Consider the following 19,077-nt stretch of genomic DNA (forward strand, 5'->3'; position numbering starts at 1 on the left):
TTTATTGTTGAAATAATGTCATTGATATTGCAAGGCATAGACATGAAAGAAATAAAAGGATTGCATGAATGGACGATCTTGCCTGCCAAACAGCCAGGCGAAGGCTATTACATGTTGTTATTGCACTGTTATCGAAATGTCAACTTTTAAAGCTGTTTGGCAAAAAAACTTTTGAAAAAGTATTGCATAAAACATGAAGGGGTGGCAGTTTTTTAGCTAATATATCGACAGAAATAAAATGCACAGTGGCTAAAACATATTTTGGAAAAAGGTCACTATGGTATATATGAAATGAATGTTGCAGTTTTATGCCATTTCCACATGAAACAAGGTGACAATTTGCCCAACACCAATATTGGCCAGTTTTAAACACTATTAGAGCAGTGTCCAAGACGCTGGAAGCAGAAGACAAGATGATTGCTTGATTATAAAATCAGGTTTTTCCATATCTGCACAAAAATATTAAAGTTGTATATTGTGAAGTTTGAACAAATGCAGGTCATTTTCAAAATTTAGTGCTGTGACCAAGTTTATGGAAATATTCAGGATGAATTACTATTTGCAGTACGCTTGGTCTCATAATGCAGATAAACCCCACAAACTGCTGTGTTATTTTAGTGTTAGTTGTTTTAGTATCACATACCTTGCTTTAGCAGCACTTTAGTGTCAAGAGCTTTAGTTCTATTATCTGCCCTGGAAGCATAGGAATCATATCTCCACATGATGTGCGCTACATATTAATAGTTATTTTTAAGGTTTTAACCAAAAGTTCTGCAATAAGTTTATTTGACAGATTTTCCAATGATGCCACTACAGAGTTTAAGCAGATTGCAATTGAAACAAATGGTTGTGCAACTTTAAGTTGTTTACAGAATTCAGCTAATTGCCTTCAAGTTACACATAGGACAGTAATACCACTAAATACTTACAATTTGGTTTTACTGACCTTGAGCCCGATTTGCAATGTCGCTATACCATACACCAATTAAATTGGATTTGTTTTGACCAGCAACAAGTGTCTGTATCTGTTTTTCCCATAACTTTGTTTTATTGGTGTCCAAATCAAGTGTTTCTAGTTCAAAAATTCCTGAAAAATATATATGTTGTTTCTCCACACGAAAATTTGAGGAAATTTTACACCACTGTCTTTCTACTCTCCTACCTTTGATTCCAAATGCCGAAGATGGATTTTTAAACCAAGAGGGTATGTAGCACAAGGAATTTGACTGATTTTCAAACATGTTTACTGCATTGGAAACAAACTCACTCAGCCAGGCTTGGTTTTTTGACAAAGCAAGTCTTACATCTGCTCTATGTTGCAAACTGTCTGAAACAAAATAAACCATCATATATGGTTTAACATAGGTGGCACAAAAACAATCCCACCATATTCCCAAATGTGAAAAACTTCATTCAAATTGGAACCAATTTCTGAAGTCCAAAATCCAAAACACTTTGACACAGAAACCCTTGTGTGCATTTGTTCTTCTGTTAACTTTAGATACTGCTGGTATAAAGCAGGCTTAATAAGATACCGGCGCAGCTCATAGACTTTTGAATCTGACGTTGTTGTTCCATACCTTCTGCCAAACAGAAAGTGATCCCTGCATTGTGTCTGTATCAACATAATTAATTTTACATTTACTAATAAACCATCAATACAGTTCAAAATTTCTAAGCTACAAAGCTGTTAATAACATACAAATCAAAGTGTTGAACTGTGTTCATTTGGAATTACTTTGTTTTAGATTTAAATGATAAATGATAAGCAAAAATTTACAAGCCAAAAAATATGTACCAGAATTGAAGCTGTTCGTCCATATCCCATGGATGTGCTCATCATGCTACTTGATTTTAAGCTGCTACACAAATAAAAAGAGCATTCTACAGCCTGCAACACAATACCAGTCACTCAAAGTGCAAACACCTAATACATTTTACACCACAGTGGAGCAGATGGAACTCACAAACCAAACTGTCCAACTAGAAATGCAAATTGTATGTTCAAACCAATTTCACTGTGCGAACAGTTTGAAAACCGGTCATCATAAAAAGGCAGTTCACACAAGGACCAGCGTTTATGTTTGCTAAAAATAAATTAAACTAACACTCATAAAATTAAAAGATATTTGTTTTAAACACATTCTTAACTAAACAGTGGTAAAACACAAACAATGAACCGTTGCTGAACATAAAATACTGACAGAAATTAACACCAACATAGCAAAAAATTTTTCAAAAAATGTTTATTACAGTGGGTGGAACTTAAGTGTTTGCTTTTCCATAAGGTTATTAAAGGCTAAACAATTTGCAACTACACAATTACAATAATTTTTTGATGTCATCCTGGATGCTGAGAGGCCCGGTTTGTGGAGAAAATCGTTTCTTTGGGATTCCCTGTTTATCGACAAGAAACTTAGTGAAGTTCCACTTGATAGCATCTGTCAAAGTACCACCGGTGTTCTTGTGCTTCTTTAGAAATTTATATAAAGGTATAGCACCATTTCCATTAACTTCAATCTTGGAGAACAGATCGTACTTGGCATTATATTTTTCCCTTGCAAACTTTTCTATTTCTTCATTGGTGCCTGGTTCTTGATTGTTAAATTGATTACAGGGGAAAGCAAGTATGCGAAGTCCTTGTTGTGAGTATTTTTCATACAGCTGCTCAAGTTCTGTATAATTTTTTTGGGTTAAACCTCATTGGGATGCCACATTTACAATGAGGCTTACATAGCCATCATATTTTTTCAGTGAGACATCATTTTCATGAATGTCCTTGACGGTAAAGTCAAATATTGATGTTGCAGACTTCCATTCGTTTTCGGTACTTGCCATGCTTTCGCTGCTAGTAAACTTTCTGTAGGCAGCAACTGATGCTACTAGACCACCAACACTAGGAAGCAGTCTACGGTACAAAACACTAGACAATGTCATTTTGCTCTAAATTGGGTTGTCAGCATTGTCAAAAAGAAAATGCAAATTAAAATACATGCAAATTAAATGAATGCAAAACAGATTGATAAAACTTGTAAATCATGCCTTCCTGCATCTTTTAACAATAATATAGAGAAAATAAAAACCTAACTGCCTCGAGATAGGAAAAAACACAGCTAATTGTCGCAAGAACACGCGCGAGTCGTGCCACAATCGATTCAGATCCCTTCTCGTTCTAGCTAATTTCACAACCACAATCACAGTAGCAGCGTTACTAACGAAGCCGCTGGTCATAAGCACACGTGACACAGCAAAACCCAGAAAAAAAAGCAAAAGTCGGTCATGTGTGTAACAAGCGCCTTTTGCACTTTTGCAAGATTGACATCGCGCGGCAATGCTTGGAATGATGTTTTCTCCAAAAGATTTTAATTTTATTTTTAAGCATTCTGTTATGTATAAGTTTTTTTGTTATTTAACTTGTTTTCGAACATTACAAAAATATCTCAGTCTGTAACAATATCTACATACCACTATATACATATTTTCAAATATATGCTTAAAGTACACAGGAATCGCATCGGTTATCTGCCTCGTGTTGAAAAAAGACTTCGGCAAATTTGTCTTTCTAATTACAATCACGACTGAATACTTATCAGCGGCAAAAGAATATACAACGCAAAAATGTTACTGTCGGGACTGTGCCTATATCACTGCCTGGTTTCATGTCTACTCTCCTGCTGGTTATATTGTGTGTGGTTTAAGATTTAGGGAATTAGGATCACGACCATAAAATCGCAATTTACACGTTCATGTAAAGGCAGCATATTGGCTCAAAACAGTGTTGTAAATATTATGAGAGATGTATACCAGCAACCATCTCATTTCTTGACCAAATAACCCGTTGTTCTACGTGTTTCGTTTCGATTTCGTGTTCTGTAGCTTTGAACATCGGCTACCTCGATCTTCATGTTACTCGTAGGTGTTGATAGGTCAAAGAAAATGAAATGACAGATGATCTTACGTAACTGCCATAAACAATGGCCTACATTACATTAAGTTGCATACATATGTCGATTCATTTGTATATTTTATGTGAGCTTTGTAAGCGATACGCAACGGTTGTTACTTCATGCCGCTTAAATGGTCTTATTCGCACGTAATTTGTTGCTGTTGGTGTTTCAACACATTCTTTTACATCTGGGCTATATATATCTTGGCAAGCGCAGCACGCAACTACTTATAAAATTGAACAGCTGCATGATTACCCGACTGACACAATACGAGCAGCTCAAGAAGTGTCCTGTACCTATAAACATAGTTAAAACAATAATATGAAGTCAGATATCAGTCTATTACGAAGTCCAACAACGATGACCCTTGTTTCTTTTCATAAGTCATATGCAACGGGTGCCAAGAGCCAAATCTACGTCTTGCAGGGTCTCACTTCATTTAGTACTGCATCCACCCAACGTTACCCATTCGTTTGACCTACGTTTTCGACCACTCAAGTTTGGAAAGACAAATATTTGCCGTCGTGATGTGGCACTTTCGCGAGGCACGATTTGCTTGTCAGCAAGTGACCTAATTAAGCCGTTTGGCACGCAGGCATGTACTTCAAACGTGAGTATAGGGCAGATGATTGATATATTCAACTTTGCAAAAATACACCCTGAAATATAGCCTATTTGATACAAGAAAATTGTGGCAAAGTTTGCTTTGCTTTATAACCGTGCATAATGCATGCGATATATATTCAATATACACTACAGCCCCATAATGTAAAAAGGTAATGTATACATTTTTGTGTAAGCTGCAGACAGATGGCCGCACTGTTTCGACGTAAAAGGTCTTATCTGTGCAGCTGGTGTGACTATCAGACGACTTTGCTGACCAAACGGCCAAGCAAAGACTTCCACATTACTATTTTTGTTTGAACATTGTGAGAAAATATTTTTGTATGGGCTAAGTAAAGTTGCAGCAGATAAGTGTAGACCCATACAAGTTACAGCATCGATCGGCATTATAGTGGTTTAATGTCAATGTTGGCAAAGTAAATTTGTCTGTAGTTCATGAATTTTTACCCAACAAGTATTAAATTCGAAAGCTGGTTTCTTGCCAGTTAGTTACAGATAATGTTTCGCCGCACACTTGGGCAGCGCTTGGCAAACTGCCAGTGCTCGTACAGTTTATTTTCAGAGTCAAAGCGCGCGTCACGAAAAATAACGCTATTTTCTGTATCACAACAATCTAATATGACTAACCAACAAAATAGCGCCACACAGCTAACCAACAAAACACACCGAACTGTGGCGTAAAGCAAGCCTTCACTTCTTCGGTTTACAATTCAATGAGCATTAAATTTTAACCACCTCCTTATTCAAAATAGAATCTATAAAATCAGCAGAGTAAGCAGAGCACATGCAGCACAGCCAAACGACAACTAACACAACAAACAAAACAAAAAAAAACAATCGGACCAAGGCAATGTACTGCACTGACCAACAAAGGCACGCATTATTACGTAACTATAACGACTGTGCGTGCAGCACTACAAATAATTCACTTGTTAACAGGTAAGAAACAATGCTAACAATCGCATTTTAAAAGAGATTCTAGCCATCACGATGAAGGCCTTCACTAAGGCGAAATCAGCTAAATTACATTTCGATCATATAGACATCGCAGCCAAACTGGATCAAAGACATTTTGCCTGAGAAGCAACAAACTCATGTTACAACATAGCAATGGTCTACGGACTGAGCTGCCATCAGCTCGGAGGTTATACAGTGGTCATTATTTAGTCATAGCATTACACCTATACTGGCCGTTGGGTCCTCCATTCCTCAAACACCAGAAAGGAGCGTAACTTTTTGTAAGTTATCTTGTCCCGATTTGTCAGAAACAGTAAATTAATTGCAAAAATAATGCATAGGGAGTGCATACACCGCACTGTGAAATATCGGTTGATGTTTTATAAACGTTGGGCGTTTTTGTTATATTGTTGTTTTTTGCTGTAATATTTTTTTTGTTTACAAGGAAATTCATACACTTTTTTAAATTGCTGCGAGAAAAACTTGTTCATTGTTACATGCGATTAAAATAATTTTGAAAATTGCGCCAACCAACATTTACATGAGAATAAGTGGCGTTCAACGATTGATAGTTGGAGCAGTCTTAGGGTGGAATGCAGAAACCCCGCTTAACTTTAAGCTCGGCTTAAATCCCCGCTTAAGACGTCATAAGTTAAGCGGGGTTTCTGCATTCCACCCTTATTATGTCTTACATTCTTTGCTTTTTGTTGCAAAACATGTTGGAAATTAGTTTGCGAAAGTCTTTTTAGTTTTGGTACAAAAACCGTACCAAAATAATTTCAATATTTCCAAAGATATAAGCAGTTTGTATAAGAGACGAATTGCGCCGTTGAATAAGCGAACTACTCTACCAGCTTTTAGGTTTTCAAACCAAGTATGTGGTGTTTTTAACTTGTTTCTGGTAGCGAGTTTGAACTTTAAATACTTCCTTTTTTTGGTGTCAGGCCATGATGAATCCTCATTGAGATTTTCCATTTTACTATTAGACAGTGTTCTATACAACTGTTTGCTGTTTAGGCAGTAGATTCTGCTATGCCAACAGTCTGTTTGCTGCCTGGCACATTGGCAATCCATACTACTTGCCCTCTAACAGCACATTGTAAACTGCAAAAGTAAACTCCTTTTGGGGAATTTTTACCCTTTGCCGTCTCTGTAGATGTTATTGCCAACCTGTAGGCTACTTAAGGCAATGTTCGATGTTATAAACTTCGAAGAAAAGTCATTTTTAAGTTAAATGATTTTGTGTCATCGAGGGCGCTATGCGCCAACTAGCCAACACAGCCGATGCAAGGAAAAAAATGACTTCACTCTTGCTGATAAACAGAACATCTCTAATATTTTTGCACTCGTTACACCAAGCAATAAACTCACACTAATTTATGTTATTTACTTCAAAAAGTTTTTACTAAAAGTTTATATAAAAGAAGTTCTCACATCCTAAATATTCTAAATGCCATTAAAATTAAACATGCCAGTGCTAATAACTTGCTTACTTACTTAAAATAGCTTTTACTAAAATTTCTTTATAATAGGTTGAGTATAGGACTATAACATTTGATGTTGTTGAGTTTAGTGACGGTGCAGTTGTTTGTGTGACGTAATAATGAGGGTGCGCCAACTAACCAACGCGCCAACCATACATTTATTTATTTATTTATGGCCTTGAAAAGTTTTTTTTCTGTTTTTGCTTCCTTGACGAATGCCAACGGGTAGAATTGTTGCCGCACAAACTAAGTGATTTCTGAAAACCAATATTACAAATTTGATGGTCCATTTGCATTTTTGACTGACATTATGTTTCCTATTTTGACATGACATTTTTTGCAGCATTCGTACAATCAGCAGGACTGCACAAATTGCGCCACTGGGGCATGTGGCCCACGTGTTGGACATCGCTGTTTTAAATTCCAAATTTATCTAGTACTCTCATTGTACTAAAAACATTTTTGCCGGATCGATTGAATCAACCAAAAAAAAGACAAACTATTGTGTTTATATAGCCCTTGCAACGAATTTACAATTATACCAAGCTAAAATATTGCTACCTTATAAACACACAGGCGACTGCTGAGTTGTGCAACATGTTCAATGCATGTGTGTGTTATAAGTAAATCCTGTTTTTCAATGAGAAAGTGCCAGCCCATGTTATAACGTAAATTGTTTCCTCTGCTCTGGGCTTAACGTTGCCTGTCTCCACATTAACGACCAGGGTTAGGCATAATTTGAGAAAAGACAACAGTTTGTTCAATTCCATCTTTGCAATAAAGGTGCCATTTGAGTGAGGCAAGGTGAACTTTTAAAAAATAACAGAATCAGCAGTAGAAAATGTAAACAGTTTAAATATTGTGTTCTGTCTGTTGCATCTGGCGAAACAAACATTTTTAAGTCAAGTCAATTGCTATCTGTCAGCTTGATGCAGAAGCAGACATTTGGATCAGTTGGATTTCAAGTTCGGGGCGTGGTCGATTTTGGACTTTCATCAGCCGCCGTTGTCATTTTGAACCCTGCATGATCTATGTCACTAGTTCGTGACAAGTCGCGGCAAGGAATCGATGCCAACAAACTTCAAAGGGTTTTATTAACTTAAAAAATAAACATTTTTCGTTCCAAGGCGAAGAAAACTTCAGGACTTTCCATCCCCATTTCATCTCTGGACCCCAGGAGATCTCGGCATTTGATTAGATCATTCGAGTCACGTGTTACCAGTTTGTGGGAGTTGTTACGATTGCTCAGCGTCATGCAGAAAAGAGTGACGTGTGCGAAATTCATCCCGCCGAACGGACAGGAGATATATAGCACTGCTATTTCCCACGTGGACAACAAGGTTGTCTTTGTCGCTCAAAACATGGATTGTAGCAACAATAAAACAGTTGGATTTTTAGATTTGAGTAAGTCGTGTCACCAAAACGTTAGAATCTTTTCTCCTGCGTGAATGGCGTCTGTTAGAGGGCAAGTGCCGATATAAGCTTCAACTCACTATCTGCTTAGAAATTCCTTACACAGAAGCACATAGACAAGGGACCTGCTGTGTTACTGTTTTTGCCGCAAATCGCCTTGTTACCTTCTACGAAACGGGCCACATACTCTCGCCAATGCCTATTGTTGTGAACGTTCCTCCGGGTGAGATTTTAAATAAATAAATAAATTCACTTAATTTATTTTTTTGTAGTTTTTGCACTGTTCATAGCAAATGTATCAACATTATCAAATGATGAATAACAGTTATTTCAATCATTAGGACCATGAAAATATTTTGTGCGGATGCATAATATGATGCTGATGACAATTATGTAATAAATAGTGGCTTTAGTTCAGGAACTTCTTGTTTGTGGCTCGCTTATCATTGCTGCCTGCAGTATTGTTTCATGCAACCAAAAGGCCGCATAAACCCTGGGAATTATTTCTAATCCACTGGAACGTGCGACCTTCATAGGCCCCTCGCCATGATTTTTAAGCTTGAACAATAATCACTAAAATTTATAACAGTTATTTGACTAGAGAAGTGCATTTCAACCACTGGGACTATCCGCACTGATGCGGGTACGAAAATATTTGTGTGGATGCATAATATGATGCTGATAACAATAGTGTGATAAATAGTGGTTTTAGTTCAGGAACTTCTTGTTTGTGGCTCGCTTATCATTGCTGCCTGCAGCATTGTTTCATGCAACCAAAAGGCCACATAAACCTTGGGAAGTATGTCTAATCTACTGGAATGTGCGACCTTCATAGTCCCTCGTCATGATTTTAAGCTTTCTTCGAGTAAAATTTCTTTTGTAAAATTGCAGCAAATAGTAAATTGCAGGTTTATTAACTAATATCTATGGTAATGTTCTTTACGTAACCAAAATATTCTATCCTTTCTGGTGTTATTTACCTGTGTGTTAGTATTTGCGATGTAGGTTATACATAACGGGGTTTTTGAAAATCTAAATCTAATCCGTTCAATTCGTTTGGCTGGTTGTGCGGATAAAACTTTCGTGCCAGAAAAAAGTGCGGACCGTCCGCGAAAAGGTTGAAAATCACTGGACTAGAGTAACTTCCATTGTGGGGTAAGGATATGCAGACTTTTGAAATAAATAAGTTAAATCCAAACATGGTGCGGATCTCACACACTCCTGCGACTTTTCACGATCACCGTGAACCACGTGAGCAAAACCGCAATTGCACTACACCCATGCTTTATGGCCACTCCGTGATAAGATTTTGTTCTGTTTTTAAAATAACATCAAGTTTGTCTTTTAACACATGCAATAGGTACAAGAACTAGCTTAATTCAAAATGCGATAACCACCAGTGCAAAACAGCGATTTCAATCAATGGCGGATGAATATAGCGCTTGCCGAAACCCTCATGAAAGCACGTGGTCAAGATATAGAAAAAGGCGGTGTTTTCCAGAACTTTCGATTACCAGCAACCTGCCAGTCTCTTTTGCTGTTAGATCTAGTTGGTTGTTTCATTAGTTACGTGTGTCGTTAGCTTCCAGCAATCCACCATGGCCACCAGCGTATTTTTTGACATGACCGCAGACGGCAAACCATTGGGACGTGTTATCATGAAGGTAAGGAAATTATTACACCTGGAAAATGAGTTAAAATTGTTTTAACCTTGTTCGAGTAATGGACAACTAAAACTGGATGATACCGGCTGTAACAGGTTTTCTTTGCTTTAGATTCGTCCTGATGTTGTTCCAAAAACTGCTGAAAATTTTAGAGCTTTGTGCACTGGTGAAAAGGGATTTGGTTACAAGGGAAGTGCATTTCATCGTGTAATCCCAGGTTTCATGTGCCAGGTACTTTCACTTCCAAACAACATAAATATTTTTAATAAAATGTCAACTGATCCTAATGCTCCACCACTTTGTGCCAGGGTGGTGACTTCACTCGAGGTAATGGAACTGGTGGCAAAAGTATCTATGGGGAGAAATTTGCAGATGAAAACTTTACTTTGAAACATTTAGGACCAGGTTTGTGAACTGTTTATTGTTGGTAGGCTACTCTTTGTGGCATGCATACCTAAAGTAAAAAAGTTGTTTTCTTTTGTTTAAATGTGTCTGGCATCCGGGTAATTTTGTTGCTACATGAGCATTTTTCATATGTTTATCTGGATGCTTATCAATATGTTGCTTTTTTATATTTTTATTTATTAATATTATTAGTTTTTATTAATACGTTACGGTTTATGTTTAACAACAGTTTAAAACAAAATGATGGAGGACGCAGAAGTAATGCCATGCTTACGCATAGCAAGGTGGGATAGCCCCCACTGCGCAGGCCCTTTATATTTGGCGATCACAGCTCTAATATTCTGATCAAAAGGTTCACAGGCTTGGCTGCAATGCCTTGGCTGTGAAGCCTGTGAACCTTATGATGGAGGACTGTGGTAAAATTCATACCCACATGGCAGTTTTATTTTTAGAAATTAGTTGTGGGAAGATTGGCTTATCACATTTATTGTCATAAATCTGGCTCTTGAAATACTGCATTACACAAGGGCCTCCAGAGTTATTGAGGTTTTTGCCAATTATTAAAAATTTACATTCAAACTACACAAATAAATGTTTGCTGTGCCATCAACTGTATGGTGATGCACATATTATTCTGCCATAATAGGAGTGGTGCTTAGGGTCACGCTAAACATGTACTGGTAACTATCTCACAGTGCTCCTTATTGAAATGCCCCTGCAGTCAAATTGACCTTTCAGGAGAAACATTTCTGGAACATACTTAAGTACAATTTCGCATTAGACCATTAATTTGACCTGATACTTTACATCACACAATATTAATCAACTTCTAATGTATAACATACAAGATGTTAAAGGCCACCATGTTATATTGCCTGTGCATGACCAACACATGTAGCCCAGAGAGCAATCATTGCTTGTTCCTTGAAGCTAATTCAACAGATAGGTTGACATGACATCACAGTAAGGTACCATTTCTATGGATTTAAAGGCATTGGTGCCAGAGAGTACAATAAATGACTCATAACTCCCTAAGATACAAGAAATTTTGCCAAAATAACATCACATGATTTTTTTGTCTTAATGTTTCTCAAAAAATAGTTAATGGCCAAGAACTACTAAAAAGTTGATATCAAGAACTACTATGATTCGTTTTGTCACTTGTTTGCTGAAGAGACTAATTTACATATTTGCTGATTGGGCAAACTTTAACCTCTTTTGGAATAGCCTATGGAGATCAGTCTATATAGTCTAAAAGTTATTTTATATTTTGTAGGTACTTTGTCTATGGCCAATGCTGGACCAAACACCAATGGCTCTCAGTTTTTCATTTGCACTGCTAAAACAAGCTGGTAAGTTTCCTTTTACATAAAAATATTGTGGAAGTCCATTTTTACATGGAAAGAAAATCAAGTTTGCAAATGTGCAAATCTTAGGCCGGGTCCACACTCGCGCTTTGCGCCGGCGGATTCTTTGTTTGTTTCAATGTCCCGAGCGTACGCTCGCACGCCGGCCTATAATGAAACAAACAAAGAATCCGCCGGCGCAAAGCGTGAGTGTGGACCCGGCCTTAGCACTTTTCTTAGACTAGCCAGACCGGTGATTGTACAAATATTGGCACACACTGTATGATTGCTATGATTTAGGTTGGACAACAAGCATGTAGTTTTCGGAACAGTTGCTGAAGGAATGGATATTATCCAAAAAATTGAATCGTTTGGTTCAGAAAGCGGCAAGACATCGAAGAAAATTGTCATTGCTGACAGTGGCCAACTCTAATTAGAAGAATTTGTGATTTCGTCCCTTTATACACTCATACCTGCTTCTGTTCCTGCTGACAAAATTCCAACAACCAAGATCGTGTAATCCTGTTAAACCTGCCAAAAAGTTCTGTGTCCTTTTGTCTTTATATGAAAGGCGAGGAGTGTCAGAGGTCAGGTGACAATTATGTTGCTGCTTTACTTTTATAAACCGCCCACCTTGCTCAACATTGCTGCCCAGTCCAAGTAAAAAAAACAGAATTTTGTAAATCTTTTGTTTTTGTGTGGTTACTGAGATGGAGCAGAGGCAGAAACAAAAAAAATTTCGATCTGCAATCGTGTAACCACGATGAGCCAGCGTTTTTTGAAAGACTCCTAGTGTGCAGGCGTAATATATATTCGAAGAGCCTTGACTTCAGAAAACTGTTTTCTCTGAAATGGGTTTGTACGATATGCGAGCCCCTTGTTGTCTATGATAAGCATGATAATTAAAAATATAAACGACAGCATGGAAGTGCAAAAAGTGAATTTTTTGACCAAGGCCATATCTCCTAATTTAATGGCCAGATTTGGTGCGCCGTTGCGCGTCTCAACCGATCGTGGTAGCCAGTTTACTTCGGACGCATTTAATGATTTTTGTATTCAATTTGGCATTAAACTTCAGCAAACCACGGCTTACAAGCCCGCCAGCAATGGATACATTGAGATCCAACATAAGTACTTAAAATCTGCTCTAAAGGCACACAATCAACCAAATAATTGGCATGCGAACTTGGGACATATACTTTTGGGTTTGAGAAACGTATATAAGCCAGATATAGATGCATGCGCAGCCGAGTTGGTTTATGGTCAAACATTAAGATTACCAGGAGAATTTTTTGAGGAGATCGCACCGGAAATATCCGTATCCGACTATTCTAAACGATTAACCGCATTTATGGCTCATTTAAATTTTGCCAGACGCAAGACACAGCAACAGGTCAACGTCTACATTGATCCAGCTCTAGCCAGCTGCACTCACGTTTTTGTAAGGGTACACGCCAAAAAGGGTGCCTTGTATCCAGCATATGATGGTCCTTAAAAAGTATTAGAAAAACGACCAAAATTTTTTACCTTAGCCATGAACGGTCGTGAAAATACCGTTACTATTGACAGGCTCAAAGTAGCTAATTTACCTGAAATTCAAACTTTAACCGTTTATTCTCCTGACCTAACCAATCTTGATGTTCATCTAGACACTTCTATAGGTTTAGGCGAAATAACTGATCCTTCTATTGCATCTGACACTGCACCTCTTGTTCCAATTCCCGATCAAGATATACACGTTACCCGAAGAGGACGCGTAATCCGAAAACCTCTTCGATATTGAGATTGAAAAGAATGAACGGGAAAATGCATCAAATAGGTTTTATCCTTTTTATATCATTTTTTGGGAATGTAGTGAACGGCGGAATGCAATCGTTCAAACTTTGCCACGAGGCCTTGTATAAGGGAGAATATGCCATACCAGAACCTACTGTTTGTCAGAAACAGAGAGTCCCAATTTTTAAGACATGTTCTGGCGAGCTTTATAATCCTTCTAGCGATTTTATTCGGATAGAGGTGTATTCTTGTCAAATTTTTGAATCTTCATATGAATCACACTTTTATTTTTTCGGAGGTAAATTTCATACAAAGAAATCTATGGCCATAACACCCCCATCTTAAGGTGCTTGTGGGGATTGGCAACGAACTCATAGCGCTCCTTTAATAGGACGTTTAACACAGTCCTCTGATAACGTTTGGTCATCTTCGAATGAAGTTAAAGTAAATTATAAATGGCCTACCTCCACAAAAGGAGTTGTTCACAATGGTGTTTTGACAAAGTTCACTATTTTATATGACCCCATACATAAACAAATGAAGGGTGCATTAGGAATTATGTCCAAATGCAATATCCACCGTGGTAGCTGCACAGTAGGTACACGTATTTTTACGTGGGCGATGCCTCTGACGTCAGATACACCCTGAATCAATACTAGGGGGTTAAGTGAGTAGACCTATACACCTAAATATCAAATTATGACGTTTGACGTAAGAACATGTTTAAACAAGATCTTTTACGGTTGGCTGCAATGTCACCGATTTTTCGCGAAAACAGACATACAAGCTTTCTATAAAAAGGTTGCTGTAGTATTGGTGCCATTATTGAGCTAGAAAAGTAATCGTTTAGATGAAGTTGATTGCTTGCGATCTCTAAAACTAAAAGAGTCTGTTGCAGTGTTAGCTAAATAAATTCAATGTTTCGGCATTTGTTTAAAGGTTAACGTGACCCGAATGTATGGACAATAGGTTAGGTGGGCGTGACCGAAAAAAGGTAAGAACCACTTCTTTTAAGCTATCATACGCTTTAGTGGTGGGATTTAACTGATTCGCACCAGTTCGTGCGAACCGGTTCGTATAATTTATTGACCTACGCGAGACGGTTATTAACAGGCGTATGTATAGGCCTTTGTTTCACTTCGAGTACTGTATTCCCGCGGTTACTATGGCATGCTGCTAGCGAGAGAACTGGTTGCTAAAATATTTGAATCCCACTGCTGTTTTATACTGTTTAGTTTTAGTGGAATATGCGTTGTTTCAATATTGGGTCTTTTTGTAGTAACAGAATAGAAAAGTTTGGTCAAATTATGTTTTTGAAAGCAAAGGGTCGTGAAAATAGGTGTGTTTCGTATATTTATTTTCATGTCTTGCGCTTTTTCTCGCCGCAATGCTTATACCCCGGACGTATATGCGGCGAAAAATTTTGACAATGTTTGTTTGTTGTAGTTTTGTTGACAATCAGACTCTTAAAGAATTAAACAGATCTCTAATTTAGGCCCGTTTTTGCTTCCTACACGGAATTTTACCAAAAGAACGGTTTTTGCTACGGCTCATTTAAGTTTAACTTTTGCCAGGCTCCATTTTACTGCATAACTTACTTTACCGTTAATATGTTTACAGTGACGAAAAAAGTCTTATTTTTTTATGTTGCATGCCATTAACTTGAGTAGTACCTAGTATGTATGTTCGCAATTGTGACGTCACAACGTATTCGAATCCGAATTAAGTTGTTTTTCAACATCTTTACAGATTTGGCGCCGACTGTAACTGCATCAGTTAGTTGAAGGGGTCGGAAAATGCTTTTCTATGACGTAATTGACGTATTTGACTTTGGATTGCTTGGTTATCTATGGGCTTCGAAACACCAAAAACTGTTTCAAAAAATACGTTCTGGCGATGAGTGTTAGGAAACGTATATAAACTTGCGGGAATAAATAAATCACAAGCAATGAGAAGTATTTTATGTAGTTTACGTTTAGGCATTACTAAAAAATAAATATTACCGCAAAATCTTAGTTTATTGTTACACTTGAATCTTATTAGGCAATAACTGTGACACATGAAGGCGGTTTTAGGATCACACTCTCTTTTTGGATCCATTGGATTTGTTTGTGGCACAAAATTCAGGAGAGGTCATGTTGATAACAATGCATAAAAATGGAATGGATTATAGTCACTTTTAAGTCTGCTCAATTTAGATTTATAGAACTCTCGCCACACAGCAGCATTTAATGCGAAGTATAGGGCTGTCAAATTGTCCCAAATATGGACTGAAAGCACATGTCAGTTCTTGTGTCAAGCCTGCTTGGGCTTGCAGACTCCAATAGATGGTTTCAGTGGGTTCGTGAATGACTGCGAATTGTCAGCTTTTTTTCTTTTCTGTAACCTTGTTTTATGTCAAGTTGATTTGTTTTCCGGGGTATTCCTACGTGTTAGTTCACATCCATTTCTACACTTACACAACCTGGTTCCACAAATGCTACAGGTATATTTTCACTAGGGGACCACAAACTTGATAATTTTGAGAGGGATCTGTGAAAAGGTTGGGAACCACTGTCATTCATAAAAGACCGATGACTGTAATTATTGCCATGGTAGCATGCGCTGCTATGTTCTTGTATTTACATTTAACGCAACAGGTAAAAACTAATAAAGTGGCAGGGACATTGCCTGAGAAGTTGTTTTTCGTTCGCCTTTGTCTGTCAAATGCGTGGTAGGATATAACAGCATATATATATGCACCATAAGACGTCTTGGATCTCAAGCAACATTAGACAATACATAACTTATATAAAAAAAAACAATCAGAAAAACATAAGGGTTAAGTTTGGATCGTATCCACCGCAAAAAAACTAATTTTGTTTGGCCAAATTTGGGCCGCAAAGAAAAAAAGAGGTTTGGTTCAATTTGGTGAAAAAAATTTCCTGTCCAGTTTTTTTTTTCTTGACCATTTTACTTACATCTGTATGACACCGCATCGTATTACATGACAAATTTGGCGCCAAAAACAACAATTGAATTGTGAGATACTGTCCTCACGTGAATTTAGCTTCAATTTTTACGATCTGCTTAGCAATTTAACGTCCTGTTGGAATTGCTTTTAAAGTTTTACTGTCGGTACAGGATGGTTGATTCACCTTGATACTATCTCGTTGTAATATATATGGTTCTATCGCATTCACTTGAGGCAGATTTCCGTCAATTTGTGTTCAATCATGCGTGAAATCGTGCACTTTTTATTTCCCCAAAGTGGTGAGTCCTGATATCCATTGCAGTTTTTGCAATAAATCAATCATGGCCAGATCAAGGGTATTTTTCGACATGACAGCTGACAACAAACCATTGGGACGAATTGTTATGGAGGTAAGAAGTTCTCATTCCAGATAAACAAGTAAAGAGTGTCATAACTTGATGTGGATAATTGGCATCTAAGTGAGATGACATCAGTTTTTCATCACCTTACTGATTTTTTTAGCTTCGTCCTGATGTTGTTCCAAAAACTGCTGAAAATTTTAGAGCATTGTGCACTGGTGAAAAGGGATTTGGTTTCAAAGGAAGTGCATTTCATCGTGTCATCCCAGATTTCATGTGCCAGGTACCTTCCCCGAAGTATATTGTTGACTTCCAAACAATATATATATTTTTTAATAAAATGTCAACTAATCCTAATGCTCAACCACTTTGTGCCAGGGTGGTGACTTCACACGAGGTAATGGAACTGGTGGCAAAAGTATCTATGGAGAGAAATTTGCAGATGAAAACTTTAGTTTGAAACATACAGGACCAGGTTTGTGAACTGTTTATGGTCGGTTGTTTGTACCCTTTTGGGCATGCATATTTAACACCTTTACTAAATAATTATCATCTTTTTGGAATGCTATCTTTTTTAAATGTGCATGTGCATTTTGTAGCTGGTTAAAGCTGCTTCCCCCCCCCAAATATTTGTATTCTAATTTTGATTTGCTGCTTAAAAGGTATTCTGTCCATGGCCAATGCTGGACCTCACACCAATGGCTCTCAGTTTTTCATTTGCACCGTTAAAACAACCTGGTGAGTTTCTTATACAAAAAAATATTGTGTAAGTTACTTCAAGGCATGAAGTTGCAAAGTCTTAGCACTTTTCTGAGTGGCTAGAGCAGTGATAATGATTGTATGATAAATACTGGCTCAAAGTTTGTTCAAAAATACCTTTCAGGTTGGATGGCAAACATGTGGTTTTCGGAAGTATTGTTGACGGAATGGATGTAGTGAAAAAAATTGAATCTTATGGTTCACGTGAGGGAAAAACATCAAAACCCATTGTCATTGCTGACAGTGGGCAATTATAATTAGGAAATTTTGTATTTACTGTTTTTATAATCTTAATCAAATCAGATTTCTTCTGAGAAATTTGAACTACCAAAGGTCATGCAAATTGTGATCCCGCTAAAATTATTTAAAAAACTGCTAAAATTGTTTTGTGTCTTTTTTCAAAAAAGTACAATGGGCAGTGAAGGTCTGGTAGCGTTTATTTTTCTGTATCTATCTTCATAAATTGCCATTGTTAGGCCATATTGCTCTCTAAATAATGATTTGTATATTTTGCACAAACTACAACGCGATGAACAATCGGGCACATGAAATAAAATGGCTTGGGCACCACACTACAAAACACATTACAACGGAGTAATTCAATTATGCTGCTTACCACAACTAACTAACAATAAAATAATCCAGAGAAGCTTAAGTGGGTACCCATGAAACATTTTGAACATGTTATCATCGTTACAAAAAGGTCGCTGATTTACCCTAGCATTGTAATGTTAAAAGCGTGTAGTCTTTACGTAAATAACAAGACGGACAGGCTTTGTTTATTTTTTAAATTGACTGCAGACATAAAGGCGGAGAAGATTGGTTCGTTAAGGTGATATACCTGTAGCTAATCCAAAGGTTACAGTTTTTTTGTTAACTAACATCCCTCTTATGCATCGTTTGAGTTTCGGAGGCGTCTCGTAACAATTTAAAAAAATGGGTTTGTGTTTGGAAAAAATGGAGGCAAGTAACAAGTTAAGTGAGTCTTCCGATACTGATAATTGTAAACAAATATGTGAATGAATCGTGCTGATAGATTTGCAATTGGTGCGTCGCCACAGCGCCGTATCTTTACGTGCCTATAATTCTGATGAAAAGCTTCAAAACTTAATTATCCCCAACTGCATATTTTTAAACTTGTTTGACTGTGTACACAAACCAATGTATGACAATACTTTCCCTCCGAGAAAATTGAAACGGAAATTTGTCCTTCATAGGGATCGATGAAAAGTAGGCATTGTTCATACTTTCGTGTCCGCACCCTGTATAGCACATTCACAGACTCCAGGTAAAAAACCCTTACGTGAACAATATGATATAGATATACTCGATGATGATGTCGAGGTTCCTATTAGCGGCAAAACTGCCCAATATGCCTTTACTATAGGCT

At 37.4% G+C, this 19,077-nt stretch overlaps 4 protein-coding genes across 4 annotated transcripts; 2 read left to right on the plus strand and 2 right to left on the minus strand.

Annotated features, from left to right (window-relative positions):
- Position 1: 1 nt before the first annotated feature.
- Positions 2-1,922, minus strand: LOC145896182 (protein NipSnap homolog 3A-like). The gene is made up of 6 exons (XM_082985064.1): positions 1,799-1,922; positions 1,387-1,615; positions 1,163-1,327; positions 947-1,087; positions 644-730; positions 2-449 (listed from the first exon to the last, which is right to left on the minus strand). The coding sequence occupies exons 1-6, from the start codon at positions 1,841-1,843 to the stop codon at positions 376-378; spliced, it is 741 nt and encodes a 246-aa protein (XP_082841190.1). The 5' UTR covers positions 1,844-1,922; the 3' UTR covers positions 2-375.
- LOC145896183 (uncharacterized) lies at positions 1,892-2,966 on the minus strand. Its single transcript, XM_082985065.1, has one exon. The coding sequence runs from the start codon at positions 2,935-2,937 to the stop codon at positions 2,323-2,325; it is 615 nt and encodes a 204-aa protein (XP_082841191.1). The 5' UTR covers positions 2,938-2,966; the 3' UTR covers positions 1,892-2,322.
- Positions 2,967-9,927: 6,961 nt separating this feature from the next.
- LOC145895006 (peptidyl-prolyl cis-trans isomerase-like) lies at positions 9,928-12,389 on the plus strand. The gene is made up of 5 exons (XM_082983741.1): positions 9,928-10,089; positions 10,201-10,320; positions 10,398-10,494; positions 11,771-11,846; positions 12,141-12,389. The coding sequence occupies exons 1-5, from the start codon at positions 10,024-10,026 to the stop codon at positions 12,271-12,273; spliced, it is 492 nt and encodes a 163-aa protein (XP_082839867.1). The 5' UTR covers positions 9,928-10,023; the 3' UTR covers positions 12,274-12,389.
- A 4,431-nt stretch (positions 12,390-16,820) lies between these two features.
- On the plus strand, positions 16,821-18,314 carry LOC145895004 (peptidyl-prolyl cis-trans isomerase-like). The gene is made up of 5 exons (XM_082983740.1): positions 16,821-16,979; positions 17,092-17,211; positions 17,307-17,403; positions 17,591-17,666; positions 17,812-18,314. The coding sequence occupies exons 1-5, from the start codon at positions 16,911-16,913 to the stop codon at positions 17,942-17,944; spliced, it is 495 nt and encodes a 164-aa protein (XP_082839866.1). The 5' UTR covers positions 16,821-16,910; the 3' UTR covers positions 17,945-18,314.
- Positions 18,315-19,077: the final 763 nt, after the last annotated feature.

Source organism: Ascidia mentula, chromosome 3 (assembly GCF_947561715.1).
Source record: "Ascidia mentula chromosome 3, kaAscMent1.1, whole genome shotgun sequence".
Taxonomy (NCBI): Eukaryota; Metazoa; Chordata; class Ascidiacea; order Phlebobranchia; family Ascidiidae; genus Ascidia; species Ascidia mentula.